The 14,293-nt window shown below is 54.0% G+C and overlaps 2 protein-coding genes across 2 annotated transcripts in view; both read right to left on the bottom strand.

Annotated features, from left to right (window-relative positions):
• RING1 (ring finger protein 1) overlaps nucleotides 1-632 on the bottom strand; it is a 44,174-nt gene extending 43,542 nt beyond the window's left edge. Inside the window, exon 1 of the mRNA XM_033142137.1 lies at nucleotides 625-632. Coding sequence (XP_032998028.1) covers nucleotides 625-632 — 8 coding nt within the window. The remainder of the gene's footprint in view (nucleotides 1-624) is intronic.
• Nucleotides 633-1,013: 381 nt separating this feature from the next.
• On the bottom strand, nucleotides 1,014-12,857 carry LOC117042975 (protein-glutamine gamma-glutamyltransferase E-like). Its single transcript, XM_033142597.1, has 12 exons — nucleotides 12,851-12,857; nucleotides 10,789-10,956; nucleotides 10,314-10,550; nucleotides 9,751-9,869; nucleotides 7,247-7,375; nucleotides 6,761-6,938; nucleotides 5,645-5,774; nucleotides 5,375-5,478; nucleotides 3,518-3,763; nucleotides 2,231-2,533; nucleotides 1,397-1,554; nucleotides 1,014-1,151 (listed from the first exon to the last, which is right to left on the bottom strand). Exons 1-12 carry the CDS (start codon nucleotides 12,855-12,857, stop codon nucleotides 1,014-1,016), a joined length of 1,917 nt encoding a protein of 638 aa, XP_032998488.1.
• Nucleotides 12,858-14,293: the final 1,436 nt, after the last annotated feature.

Raw genomic sequence — 14,293 nt, 5'->3', positions numbered from 1 at the left:
CCCTCTCTCTCTCTCTCTCTCTTCCTCTCTCTCTCTCTCTCTCTCTCTCTCTCTCTCTCTCTCTCTCTTCCTCCTCTCTCTCTCTCTCTCTCTCTCTCTCTCTCTCTCTCTCTCTCTCTCTCTCTTCCTCTCTCTCTCTCTCTCTCTCTCTCCTCTCTCTCTCTCTCTCTCTCTCTCTCTCTCTCTCTTCCTCTTCTCTCTCTCTCTCTCTCTCTCTCTCTCTCTCTTCCTCTCTCTCTCTCTCTCTTCCTCTCTCTCTCTCTCTCTCTCTCTCTCTCTCTCTCTCTCTCTCTCTCTCTTCCTCTCTCTCTCTCTCTCTCTCCTCTCTCTCTCTCTCTCTCTCTCTCTCTCTCTCTCTCTCTCTCTCTCTCTCTCTCTCTCTCTCTCTCTCTCTCTCTTCCTCTCTCTCTCCTCTCTCTCTCTCTCTCTCTCTCTCTCTCTCTCTCTCTCTCTCTCTTCCTCTCTCTCTCTCTCTCTCTCTTTTTCTCTCTCTCTCTCTCTCTCTCTCTCTCTCTCTTCCTCTCTCTCTCTCTCTCTCTCTTCCTCTCTCTCTCTCTCTCTCTCTCTCTCTCTCTCTCTCTCTTCCTCTCTCTCTCTCTCTCTTTCACACACGTACACACACACACACTCATGATTCCCTGAAGCAATTTCTCAACTATTAAAAGACATCTCTGAAGCAAAAGGCCCCCACCTCGGTCACTGACAATTCCTGGCACACGTAAAAAAGTTGCCTTGGAAGGTGAGAGAAAAGTGGCCTGTGACTCTTTCTTCTGGGTAGTGAGCAAAGGAAGCCCCACCTGGCCAGGAAGACACAGGAGTCCCTTCTGGGCGCCCCTTTCCAGACCCCCCCCAACCAAGGAGACTGGAGCCCCAACTTTGCCTGCTCTGGAAGTGCAGCTGAGGAACTGGGAGGTCGGAGCGCCACAAGGGAGCACCCCAGCAGCCGCCCCCAGTCCTGGGGAGGGGACCCCTTGGAGGAGGTGGCCGCCCGCCTGCCTGGATGTCCCAGGTACTTACTCCAGCTTGATCTTCTCTGCCAGCAAGTCACTGCCCTCGGCCTGCAGCACACAGTCCTTCACTTCTTCATTGAGAGGGTTGGCGAAGACCACCTCCACTTTCAGCGGCTGGTCCACCTTCGCCTGTCCCAGCACCTGCCCAGAGAAAAGTACCCATTGAGCAGGATGGCCACTACCCAGGCCTCCCAGGGGGCAAAGCCAGGGGGGGGCAAAGCCAGGAGGGCACAGACCTCCAACGGCATGCCTGGGAGGGCCACACACCGCCCAGCAAGCAGAGAGAGAGAGAGAGAGAGAAACTCGAGAGGTAATTCTGTGAGCATCGAGGCAGGGAGTCACTCAGGAGCCTCTCCTGGGCACAGAGACCGCTGAGGAAGGCTTACTTTCAAGGTGACGGAGGGGTTGCTCAGCATGATGTTTCCTTCCACCACAGCTTCGCTCCCCTCGGAGAGTTGGCACAAGGCTGTGGCTCGAATCATGTTGTCTGGTGTCAGGCGTTGCTGGTACTCAGCATATGAGATCTTGAGAGGAAACTCTTTCTCTGAAAGGGACAAGAAGTAACCAAAGGCCCACTTCATGAGATGTGGGTCACGCAAGCAGGCAGGGGCAGACTTTGGTCTTCCCTAGTTCAGCAGCACACGTGGAAGGCCAAATTTGGCACCCTACCTCATGCACGTGCACTGCATCATAGTTGCGACACCTTGTGGCTCAGCCGCTGGTGCAGAGGAACCTCTCGTGGTGCCCTAAACCCCCCTCTGAAGTTTCCCTTTCTTCAGGAGAAGATGAGTCCCATAGCCCTTGGTGGAGAACAGTCAGGGGCTGCCAAGGCAGGAGCTTGGCTAGTGGGGGGGGTCTGGGGAGCATTGACCCCCCTCTTCCGTGTCCCCTGCTCCCCAACATTGCCCATGGGTGCAAAAAGAGGAGGCCCCCCCATCTCTTGGGGTAGAGCAAGTGGGAAAAGGGGGCAGGCCAAGCACAGACGTCAGCACACACCAGCAGTGGGTGTTCCTTGCACCCCAAGATCTGAGGAGGTCGCTGGAACCAGCCATCCGCTGCCCCAGCAAGCCAAAATGGAGACCTATGAGAAGTGCCTCTACCACACCCCCCCACCTGAGTGGGGCTTCTCCAGATGGCCCGGCTGTGGCTTGGGGGCGAAGGAGGAAGAGGGGGGCATTGGAGGCTTCCCCTTTGCTGTGGGGAGCCCACAAAAGGCTTACCTTCTTGGGGGCCCAGAGTCACTGCCAGAGAGTCCTTCCAGACTTCATGGATGGGCTTCCCGTTGTAGACGATGGACCAGGCGGTCATCTTGGCCGTCAGGCTCCTGGCCTCAGAGGCGAGGTTCTTCAGGGTGAAGACCAAGTCCACATCCTGACCAACCTTTGGCTCAGGGCTCTTGGACTTCAGAGTCCCTGAGAGGTTGGGGTTCACAGCATCCGGACCCTTGGCAGATATGGCATTGAACGCGTTCAGGTTCAGCTTCTCGCAGGCCTTTTTGAAGACGGCTCTTTCCTTCTCTGAGCCTGGGAGAGAAACAGTGGGTGGCAAAGCAGTTGCATGAAGGGCACCATCCCTCTCCTTCCCCAGGCCAGGGGCTCTTGGGGCCTCGCAGCCATCCTAGCAGTGCAAGGCCTGGTGGCACAGAAGGGCTGGGGTCCTGAGGGCTGGCAGGCAGGCTGGCCATGGGGCTCTTTGCTCAGGCCTGGCCTGGGTGTGGCGCATGGACTGAAAACCTTTGCCTGCCCTCCCTCCCTCTCATTGATGGTGCGATGCCACCCATGTCCCACCCTCCCTGCCCTGCCCAATCTGCTGACAGGGCGCCCAAAGTAGCTCCTGAGAAATGCTTCTGAGAAACACCTGAGACTCCTGTTGTGATATTAGTACAAACCGAGCTCCTAGAAGCGAGGTCACTTGACTTGACCAAGAGTCATATTTCACCCTGTGGGAAATCCACCAGTCTTCCCACACATGTGATGTCATTGTAATTTACTGATGTATTTTACTCTCAGTTCTGCGTCAGGGGATGCTGGACGCTTTTACAGACAGCTCTGGATTATGAGCTGCTACGCAGATATATATATATATTCTGCACTTTATCTACAATAAAGTAGGTTTTAGCCTTACTGGCTGATGCGTGTTGTTTTTCAAGCTGGGAAACAATCGCATATGATCAGTGTCCCTGGACTCCAGAAGCCAGAGGGCACGGAGGCTTCGTCCGCCTTGGGGGTCAGTCTCTCAACTTGCCCCCGCGGGAAGTTTTCACAACACCTCCATGGATGTAGCCAAGGGGGAGTAGGGGAGCAGCTGCCCCCCATCAAGTAAATTCATAAAAAAATATTTAACTGAGGTTCTGCCCCCCCCCAACAAAAATACTGGCTACACCCATGTGAGCCTCCCTCTGCTTTCCTCTCCTGATGGGCCAGTCTTGCTCCCCACAGCTTCATCTCCTTGCCAATCATCGAGATACCTCAACATTTCCAGTTTCTGTCTCAATTTGCATGCCTTACCTTCTGGGTATTTATAATTGATGGTGACATCCTGGCGGGCGTAGCTGCCCACGGCCTTGGTGCTTGTGTTCTGGCCAACTTTCTTGGTCTTAGTGTGGACCTTTTTGCTCTTTCCCGTGTCCTCGTCATACCTCCAGGTGACGCAGTCGGCATTGACCTCTGCATAGACGAACGGGCAATCGTAGTTCAAGTCGACGTCTCCTTCCTTGATGGCTGTCAGCGAAGCTGGACCGCACTGGTAGACGCCTGCAAGAAAGAAAGGGAAGGGGAACCAGCTCGCAGATACATTTAAAACACAATGAAAAGCATACAAATAAATTTTCATAGCAAAGACCCACTAGGTCAGCTGGGAAAGCCTGTCGGAACAAAAATGTATTCAGCTGCTTCCAAAAAGTGCAGATCACAGCTGCCCGTCATATCTCAACAGGGATGCTACTCCACAGAAGCTGCTTTTGGTGAAAGCCATTGTGGTTGTAGGCATTGTGAGTTTGGGGGTGAGAGAAGGGGCAGAGAGAGAGAGGCAGGGGAGATTTTTGGAACTTGCAGGAGAAACCTCCTGCCAGCTGCTCCCACAAATCCCCCACCAGGATGACATTGCAGCAAAAGGTTGTGTGCGCCCCTTTGCCAGGCCCCCTAAAATCGGTACATGTAAAACAAAATAATCAACCCAGCTCCCTAAGCCGTTCCTCATAAGGCATCGTTTCCAGGCCTTGGACCATTTTGGTTGCCCTCTTCTGGACACCTTCCAGCTTGTCAGTATCCTTCTTGAACTGTGGTGCCCAGAACTGGACACAGTATTCCAGGTGAGGTCTGACCAGAGCGGAATACAGTGGTACTATTTGTTGTTGTCGTTCAGTCGTGTCCGACTCTTCGTGACCCCATGGACCAGAGCACGCCAGGCACCCCTATCCTTCACTGCCTCTCGCAGTTTGGCCAAACTCATGTTAGTAGCTTCGAGAACACTGTCCAACCATCTCATCCTCTGTCGTCCCCTTCTCCTTGTGCCCTCCATCTTTCCCAACATCAGGGTCTTTTCTAGGGAGTCTTCTCTTCTCATGAGGTGGCCAAAGTACTGGAGCCTCAACTTCAGGATCTGTCCTTCTAGTGAGCACTCAGGGCTGATTTCTTTGAGAATGGATAGGTTTGATCTTCTTGCACTCCATGGGACTCTCAAGAGTCTCCTCCAGCACCAGAATTCAAAAGCACCAATTCTTCGGTGATCAGTCTTCTTTAGGGTCCAGCTCTCACTTCCATACATTACTACAGGGAAAACCATAGCTTTAACTATACAGACCTTTGTTGGCAAGGTGGTGTCTTTGCTTTTTAAGATGCTGTCTAGGTTTGTCATTGCTTTCCTCCCAAGAAGCAGGCGTCTTCTAATTTCGTGACTGCTGTCACCATCTGCACTGATCATGGAACCCAAGAAAGTGAAATCTCTCACTGCCTCCATTTCTTCCCCTTCTATTTGCCAGGAGGTGATGGGACCAGTGGCCATGATCTTGCTATACTCCTATTGATGCAGCCCAGAATTGCATTGGCGGTTTTAGCTGCTGCATCACACTGTTGACTCATGTCATCCACCTCTGCAAAAATGCAGGTGGAGAATTATTGCTGATTTTAGATTTCCCATTATAGTCAAGGGGTAGGGGACAGAGCTTGGGATTTAGCAGATCAAAATTGGTCCCAAATAGTGAATTGAACTGGAACAACACAGATCCTTTGGGTCGCTTCCCACGCTACAGTTCTTTGATTCCGCTGCCTGCCACTTAGCCCCTTGCCAAACCTGGCCATTTCTGCCTTGGGGAACAGTGTGACAAGAAGACAAAACCCAAATCAGCCCCCCGCCCCAGTCCTCACCTGTGCTCCTCTCCTGGGGAGTTGCGTCCAGAATTTGCCACCCATTGTACTTGGAGCCAAGGTCCGGCCGGGCAAACCAGGCTTCATTCCAGACATGGAAGTTCCTGGGGCAGAGAATAAACAAGCCTGTGAGATGAGGGCAGATTGCGGCTCCCACCAAGAGATCCCCTTTCACCCCCCCCCCACCCAGGGCCCTGCCTCTCTCTGCAGAAAGGCGACTGATGCTGCTGCAGGTGCAGGTGAGGTGGGGGGAAAGTCGGGCTGAGTTACCAGATACTTTCGGAGGCCCGGTGGTTCCCAGAGCTGTCATAGTACACATCCACAATCAGGTTTCCGTCGGTATCGTGGGCAGATTCGAAATTAGTGATCACGCGTGCTGGAATTCCCAGGCATCGGAGGACTGAGAGGGAATGAGAGAGAGAATACGAAGTTTGTGAGGCTGTTCCTCAGAGGCAGAGGCAATAATAATAATAATAATAATAATAATAATAATAATATTTATTATTTGTACCCCGCCCATCTGGCTGGATTTCCCCAGCCACTCTGGGCGGCTTCCAACAAAAAACAGATACAAAAATATCACACATTAAAAACTTCCCTGAAAAGGGCTGCCTTCAGGTTTTTTTCTGAATGTCAGGTAGTTGTTTATCTCCTTGACTTCTGATGGGAGGGCGTTCCACAGGACGGGCGCCACTACCGAGAAGGCCCTCTGCCTGGTTCCCTGTAGCTTTGCTTCTCGCAGTGAGGGAACCGCCAGAAGGCCCTCGGCTCTGGATCTCAGTGTCCGGGCTGAATGATGGGGGTGGAGACTGCAGAATCACACAAGCTGGGATTGAGATATATAATGGCTGCAGAATACTCTTGGCTGAAACATCAACTTCTCAGGCAGGTGCTCTTTGCTCTGTAGCCTGTGAGCGCTCCTTGGGAGACATTGCCATTGACCAACCCCCCCCCCCTGAGTGCTCACTAGAAGGACAGATCCTGAAGTTGAGGCTCCAGTACTTTGGCCACCTCATGAGAAGAGAAGAATCCCTGGAAAAGACCCTGATGTTGGGAAAGATGGAGGGCAGAAGGAGAAGGGGACGACAGAGGATGAGATGGTTGGACAGTGTTCTCGAAGCTACTAACATGAGTTTGGCCAAACTGCGGGAGGCAGTGGAGGATAGGGGTGCCTGGCGTGCTCTGGTCCATGGGGTCACGAAGAGTCGGACACGACTGAACGACTGAACCACAACAACAACCAACGCTTGCTGCATGCCTGCCACCTGTGGTTTGGCTGCTGACCAGAGGCCGCAGAGCCTGCCATGGAAACCCACAGCTGGAGCTTGAGCTAATTCCTCGCCCCAGCAGCTTGGTGGTGCATGCCGGTGTTTCAGGCAGACCTACCTGTATTCAGCACTCCAGCATAGACCCAGCACTGCCCATACCGGACAGGTCTAAATCCCGCATGCTTCCATTTTCTCAGTATGTCCACACTTCCATTCCAGCTGGTTGGATTCTCCCCACCACTGTAATCCCCAATCCATTTTCCTTCCAGGACTCCTCTGTCGTCATTGCTGTTGACCTGCAGCAGGGGAGGGGGGAGTCGAGAGAGGCCAATGAGCTGCTCCTGCTCCTCCCCCCTTTTTGCACAGGCTGGATTGGACCAGGGAGCTGCAGGAAGGGAACAGGGGGCTGCTTGCCTTCCCCTTTCCACCCATGATCCCACCTCCACATAATTTTGCAAAGCAGTGAGGAAAGTTAATAGAGTCGTAAAATGGTAGGCAGGCAGGCAGGCAGGCAGGCGACAGCCTCCTCGTGTCTCCTCTCAGGGACACTCGCTCCCATCCGTTGGGGTAGGTGGGAGGCTGGTTCGTGCTGGGCTTTCCTTACCATGGCGCTGAGCACCCGCCCAATGTATTTGGGGTCATTTCGTCTGCGCACATCAGCAGTTGGGTCCTGGCGGTATTTCAAGCTCCGGTCTAGGATGTCAAGGCAGATGTCCAAAACCTCTTCTTGAAACTGAACACAGAGAGGAAGACAAATGAGATGCGGCATCCTGTGGCAGCATCACCCAGTGCTGCACACATAACCTGGAGCTCCCCCAGGAGGCATCTGGGCCTGGCCAGGAGGGAATGGCTGAGCTTCAGCCCGTGGGGTGGGTTTTAACTGCGATTTATCCCTCCAAGTGGCCATGTCTGTGGAATGAACAGAGTTTCAAAACCCCATCCTTGGCAGCAAAATTAAATGCACAGGAAGGAGGCTGTCAAACTGCGTTTTGAGCGAGTCCAACTATGAACTGGTTGAAGGGAGAGAGAGAGAGAGAGAGGACCAGGAGGTACTATTTGTTCCTTCCTCTGCAGGAGAGGAGGGGAAATGACATCACACAGAGCCCTCTCTACCAATTGCATTTCTATGGTCTGAGTCCACCACTCAGCAATACAGTTACAGGTGGGTAGCCGTGTTGGTCTGCCATAGTCAAAACAAAATCAAAAATTCTTTCCAGTAGCACCTTAGAGACCAACTGAGTTTGTTCCTGGTATGAGCTTTCGTGTGCATGCATACTTCTTCAGATACCCTGGTCTCTAAGGTGCTACTGGAAAGAATTTTTGATTTTGTCTCAGCAATACAGTTATGTGGAATTAGGGCCTTCTCATGTGTTGGGAGAATTACTGGCTTCTTTTGTGTTTTGATTTTGTATTTTTCTGTTGTGAACTGTGATCTTTGGAAGAAGGCCAATATACAAACTTAATAAAATAATTAATTAATACAAATATAAGATATCAAGAACACGTGCTTGTGAGGTTTGGCTGCTGATCTCTCACAGGGCCTGGGTGGGCGAGAGGGGCCCACAATGGCTCCAAAGGTTTCCTGCCCCTCTCCCTCCCTTGGGCAGAGGCTTGGGAGAAAGACTGTCCCAGAGAGTGTTCAGCTTGTTAAGACGACCCAGGCAAGGGGCTCCTCCTCCTCCCTCTCCCCCCCCCCTTCCTGGGATTGCCACATGCCCTCCTTTTCCAAGACACGTCCTCTTTTTCATGGGTAGAGTCATCATGTCTTTGAGCTTTGGGTGGATTTTTACAGCATTTTCCCTCAAAAAGTGCCCTAGTTGCCATACGTCTGGACATTTCACCAATTTGGCAAAAAATCCGCCCAGACCCCAGACAAAGTTTTGACAGTCCGATTCACACCGACGTGTTTGGGGAAAACCGAGATGTATGGTGATCCATAGTTAAAAGTAGAAGTCGGCAAATGTGTCCTGTTTTTTTGCTCTTCAATATATGGCAACAACCTCAGATATGCTGATGACACAACCTTGATGGCAGAAAGGGAGGAGAAATTAAAGAACCTTTTAATGAGGGTGAAAGAGGAGAGCGCAAAATATGGTTTGAAGCTCAACATCAAAAAAACTAAGATCATGGCCACTGGTCCCATCACCTCCTGGCAAATAGAAGGGGAAGAAATGGAGGCAGTGAGAGATTTCACTTTCTTGGGCTCCATGATCACTGCAGATGGTGACAGCAGTCACGAAATTAGAAGACGCCTGCTTCTTGGGAGAAAAGCAATGACAAACCTAGACAGCATCTTAAAAAGCAAAGACATTACCTTGCCGACAAAGGTCCGTATAGTTAAAGCTATGGTTTTCCCAGTAGTAATGTACGGAAGTGAGAGCTGGACCATAAAGAAGGCTGATCGCCGAAGAATTGATGCTTTTGAATGATGGTGCTGGAGGAGACTCTTGAGAGTCCCATGGACTGCAAGAAGTTCAAACCTATCCATTCTCAAGGAAATCAGCCCTGAGTGCTCAAAGGAAGGACAGATCCTGAAGTTGAGGCTCCAGTACTTTGGCCACCTCATGAGAAGAGAAGAGTCCCTAGAAAAGACCCTAATGTTGGGAAAGATGGAGGGCACAAGGAGAAGGGGACGACAGAGGATGAGATGGTTGGACAGTGTTCTCGAAGCTACCAACATGAGTTTGGCCAAACTGCGAGAGGCAGTGAAGGATAGGCGTGCCTGGCGTGCTCTGGTCCATGGGGTCACGAAGAGTCGGACACGACTGAACGACTGAACAACAACAACAACAATATGGCAACCCGAAGACCCCCAGGGACCGTCCAGCCAGCCTGGGAAGTGCGCTCTGGTCGAGGGAGAGGAGACACGAGGCTTTGCCATCCACACCTGGAAATGAGGAGCAGCTGGAAAAGTCCTTTGGTTTCACACCCAGCACCCGTTTTCTCTCTCTTCGTTTGAGAAAGTGTGGGGAAACGGGATTTGGAGGGCGCGCGTGTGCGCGTAGCTGAGCTCCAGTTGCTCTCGGCATTTCTGGACGGGGCCAGTACCGTCTCTCCTAACCCCACCGCATCCCGGTCTCCAGCCCCCGCCCAAAGGCTCCCCTCTACCTGGCCAAAGTCCCACGGTAGGTTTGAGATGTGGTACGCGTAGCCCGTGAAGATGATGCCGAACTCGGAGAGGACGTATTCCTTGCGCTCCGCGTCGTTGCCCATGAAGACGTCGTCTCCTGCAAGCGAAAGGAACAGACCGGTGCTGAGGGGCCATTTGGGTGGGGAAGAACTAGGAACCCCCCCCCCCAATACCTCCTTGGGATGCCCCCAGCCCTCCCTGCAGCTGCAGGTGGCCCGTCCTGTCCCTGCACGCCTTGGGTGCAACAAGAGGCCCCCCGGTGCCACTCCTGAGCCACCCTGAGGCCGCTTCGTCCAGCTCCAAGCACCTAGCCAGGAGGAGGAGGAGGAGGAGGAGTCTTGGGTCCCCACAAGAAAAGGCCGTGGGCCGAGGGGGCATTCGTCGGGGGAGGGCACGGTGGGGTGGGGTCTCTGGCATCAAGCGCTGGGGTGCCATGTGTTTTTGGTTTCCTTTCGCTCTTGTTTTTATGAAGTATTTCGTGTTGTGAACCGCCTTGAGATCTACGGATGAAGGGCGGCATACCAATTTAATGAATAAATACCTGTCGCCCAGGGGTTAAAGAGCAGCACGAAAGTGCCAAGGTGGGAGGCGCCGGCCTTCGTCTTGATCCCCAGCCGGTAGCGCCCGATGGCGGCACTGGCAGGGCTGGAAATGGCGACGCTCAGGGAGTTCGAAGCCGCTGGAGAGTCCTGGACGGCGCCCCAGGAGCCGCCGCCGGGTGCGGCGCTGGAGATGCCAAAAGCCACGCGGGTCTTGTCGTGCAGGGCGGAGGTCGATCCTGGCAACAGGAGGAAGGCGATGATGAGCTTTGGGCATAGTGGAAGACGTCACATCTTGGGCAGCCCGCGCGCACTCCGGGGTGGGGGCCTTTACGCCAAGTGGCTCCCTCGACATGAAGAGCCAAGGAGTCGCCCAGCTTGGGGGGGGGGCTCTGCTGCATTTCGGTGGCTGCTGCTGCGCACAATGCAACCACCCGGAGGGTCAGCTCCCTTCGAAGAGGGTGGCGGGCGGCTTACCTGTTTCGACGGTGAACGTGAGGCTGCCTGGAGCCGGTGCTGCTCCCCCGAAGGCCAGAGAGATACTGAAAGGTTGTCCCCGTCGCACCACCAGCTCGGTGCCAGGGTACTGCTCGGTGTGGTGCGCGCTGCCATTGGCTTTCCGCTTCCAGTCAATCTTTGGCACATCTGCGAAAGCGGGGACAAGACCCCAAAAGTTGAGGCAGAGAGAGGCTCGCTTGAGCCTCTCCTAAACAGGTCATGCCCTAGCAGCGACCCAGAAGGCACCCTTCAGTCACAGGGCACTCCTTTCCCTGAAGACCAAGAGCCGAGGGGCCGCCTTTCCCAGCAGCGCCCCTTTCCCTCAGACCGGCTGGGAAAACGCGCGTGAAATGGAGCTCTTGGTGCTCAATTAAAGAACCTTTTAATGAGGGTGAAAGAGGAGAGCGCAAAATATGGTCTGAAGCTCAACATCAAAAAAGCTAAGATCATGGCCACTGGTCCCATCACCTCCTGGCAAATAGAAGGGGAAGAAATGGAGGCAGTGAGGCAAATAGAAGGGGAAGAGATGGTTGGACAGTGTTCTCGAAGCGACTAGCATGAGTTTGGCCAAACTGCGAGAGGCAGTGAAGGATAGGCGTGCCTGGCGTGCTCTGGTCCATGGGGTCACGAAGAGTCGGACACGACTGAACGACTGAACAACAACACCACTTGCTGGGCAGCTCCGGACCGACCTCTCTTAGCGCCTAGGACGGGACCGGGCGGGCGAGCAGTTCATCAGGGACGGAGGGGAGTGGGGCACTCGCCCAGTCTCTCGCCATGGGAGTCCGGCCACATTCTGGATGCGGCCAAACCTGCACACGCGCGCTTTCTCTCCGCAAGCGTCCCTCGCACCGTGTCCTGCTGCATCGCCCTGGCAAGACTCCAGGCCCCTCCGCTCCTCGGCCCGGGGTGCGGAGCGCTGTGGCTGGGCTGCAGACCGAAGGAGCTGGGCCCCGAGGCCCCGAGCCCAGCCGCGTCCCGCAAGCGCCGGCTTGCCCTGCCACCGCCTCTCGCCGTAATTACGGCTCTTCAAACGGGGCGGACAGCGCACGGATTGTGTCCCGGTGGGGAGAGGGCAGCCCCGGGTCCCAGCCCAGGAGGCAGCCGGCCGGGGACTAAAGATTGGAAGTCCAATGTACGCCTGCTGAAAACTCATGCAGACAATTCAGACAGCACCTTTCAAAGGTTCATAGAACCGTAGAGTTGGAAGGCACCCCAAGGGCCATCTAGTCTACCCTCTGCACTGCAGGAATCTGTTGCCCAAGGTGGGGCTGAACCCATGACCCTGAGATTAAAAGCCTCCTACTCTACGGACTGAGCGATCACTAGACAGGGAGTTCCAAAGGTTGCTGCAGACATCAGAATACTGTGGTTAGTGGAGGATTAATGTGTTTAGATTTTCATGTGCTTTTAACTGCATATATAGATGTTGTAAGCACGGGTTCTTTCTGTGATATAGTGGTATATACATATTCCTTGGGGTCAGGATAGAGGTTCACTTTACACGCCCCCCCCCCCGCCCAGGCGATCAGCCTCCCTGCTCCAGCCCTGCCCTGCCCCTGGTGGTCCCCTTTCCCATCCATGTCCTGGATGAGCTGCCTGGTTCTGCTTTGCCGCCTGCCCAGGATGAGCCCCACCGGTCTTTTTCCACCCTAGAAAGCAGACCACCCTCACCAGCCCCTCCAGGCTGTGCTCCCAGCAGCAACAGGGCTGGGGCGGGGGAATGGGCAGCAGGGCTGTGCCTAACCCCTCTGGGCAGGGGGGCAGGTGTAGTGGGTCCGTCCCAGCCAGGTAGGGGGTGCATGGCTAGAGGAAGGCCAGCCCACCAGGGAGATGCAAAGGCTCCCCCCCCCCCAGAGGAAGAGGCAGGAGAACCCAACTGGCTTGTATTCTATTAGCTGATGCTGTGGAGGGGGAGAGGAGAGGGAAAAGGCAAAGGCAAAGCCTTGATCTGCTGGCATGCCCAACAGGGCCATGAAATGATGGCCAAGCCTTCCCTATTGACACCTGCCCAGCCTTGCCCAGGGTAGCTTGTACTCACCAGACATGCTTTCCCTTGTTCTGCTGCTCTTTGGGTCCTCCGGAGAAGCTCCTAGGGGTAGGATGAGTCTCCCAGTGGGTTAGGAAGCCCCTTATATGCAGCACACTGGAGGCTCCTCCTCCTTTTTGTCCCAAGGTGGGCGGGGCTCACAAGCCACACCAAGAGTGCCGCAACCTTCCCTGCCATGGGAGGGGCAGGCAGCAGGAGTGACTCTGGGTGGCTCTTCACTCCAGGAAACCTGAGGACAGAAAGGGGGCGTGCAGCAGGGGGTCATTTCCAGGTCAGGAGAAAGGGACCTGAATCAGCCAACAGTAACCTTTTCCCCTAGTCTTTCTAGGAAGGCCTCAAGGGGCCAGCTCTCTGGGGCAGGTACACAGGCCTCTGTACAACTCCTGCAGCCATGAAGCCACCATTTCCCACTGGGGAACAGCTGGGTGGTGAAAACAAGATGAATTTCAACAGGGAGAAATGCAAAGTACTACACTTGGGCAAAAAAAAATGAAAGGCACAAATACAGGATGGGTGACACCTGGCTTGAGAGCAGTACATGTGAAAAGGATCTAGGAGTCTTGGTAGACCACAAACTTGACATGAGTCAATAGTGTGATGCAGCAGCTAAAAAAGCCAATGCAATTCTGGGCTGCATCAATAGGAGTATAGCATCTAGATCAAGGGAATAAGGCCTGGAATAAGGCCTGGAAACGATGCCTTATGAGGAACGGCTTAGGGAGCTGGGTATGTTTAGCCTGGAGAAGAGAAGGTTGAGGGGTGATAGGATAGCCAAGTTCAAATATATCAAAGGATGTCATCTAGAGGAGGGAGAAAGGTTGTTTTCTGCTGCTCCAGAGAAGCGGACACGGGGCAATGGATTCAAACTCCAATAAATAAGATTCCACCTAAACATTAGGAAGAACTTCCTGACAGTGAGAGCTGTTCGACAGTGGAATTTGCTGCCAAGGAGTGTGGTGGAGTCTCCTTCTTTGGAGGTCTTTAAGCAGAGGCTTGACAGCCGTCTGTCAGGAATGCTTTGGTGGTGTTTCCTGCTTGGCAGGGGGTTGGACTGGATGGCCCTTGGGGTCTCTTCCAACTCTAGGATTCCATGATTCTAGGGATAAAAGTGTGGAAAAGACCACTCCTCCCTAGGACTGTGGCTCACCCGCTTACCTGGAGGGAGGGGCAAGGTGGGGCTCAATCAAGGGACAGCGTGTTTCTCTCTCTCTCTCTCTCTCTCTCTCTCTCTCTCTCTCTCTCTCTCTCTCACACACACACACACACACACACACACACCCTCCAGCTGCCATCAGGTTGACTGGATCTTTCCTGCCACAGAATCCTGCATCTTCAGGCCTTCCACTGCCCTCAGATGGGGTGGGGTGGGGGCATGTGCTGGCCTGTGGCTACTGGCAGTGAGGTTGGCAAGCTTGGGGGGGGGAGGGAAAGAGG

This window comes from Lacerta agilis, chromosome 2 (assembly GCF_009819535.1).
Source record: "Lacerta agilis isolate rLacAgi1 chromosome 2, rLacAgi1.pri, whole genome shotgun sequence".
NCBI classification, from domain to species: domain Eukaryota; kingdom Metazoa; phylum Chordata; class Lepidosauria; order Squamata; family Lacertidae; genus Lacerta; species Lacerta agilis.
This window is presented reverse-complemented; position numbering and strand designations above follow the sequence as displayed.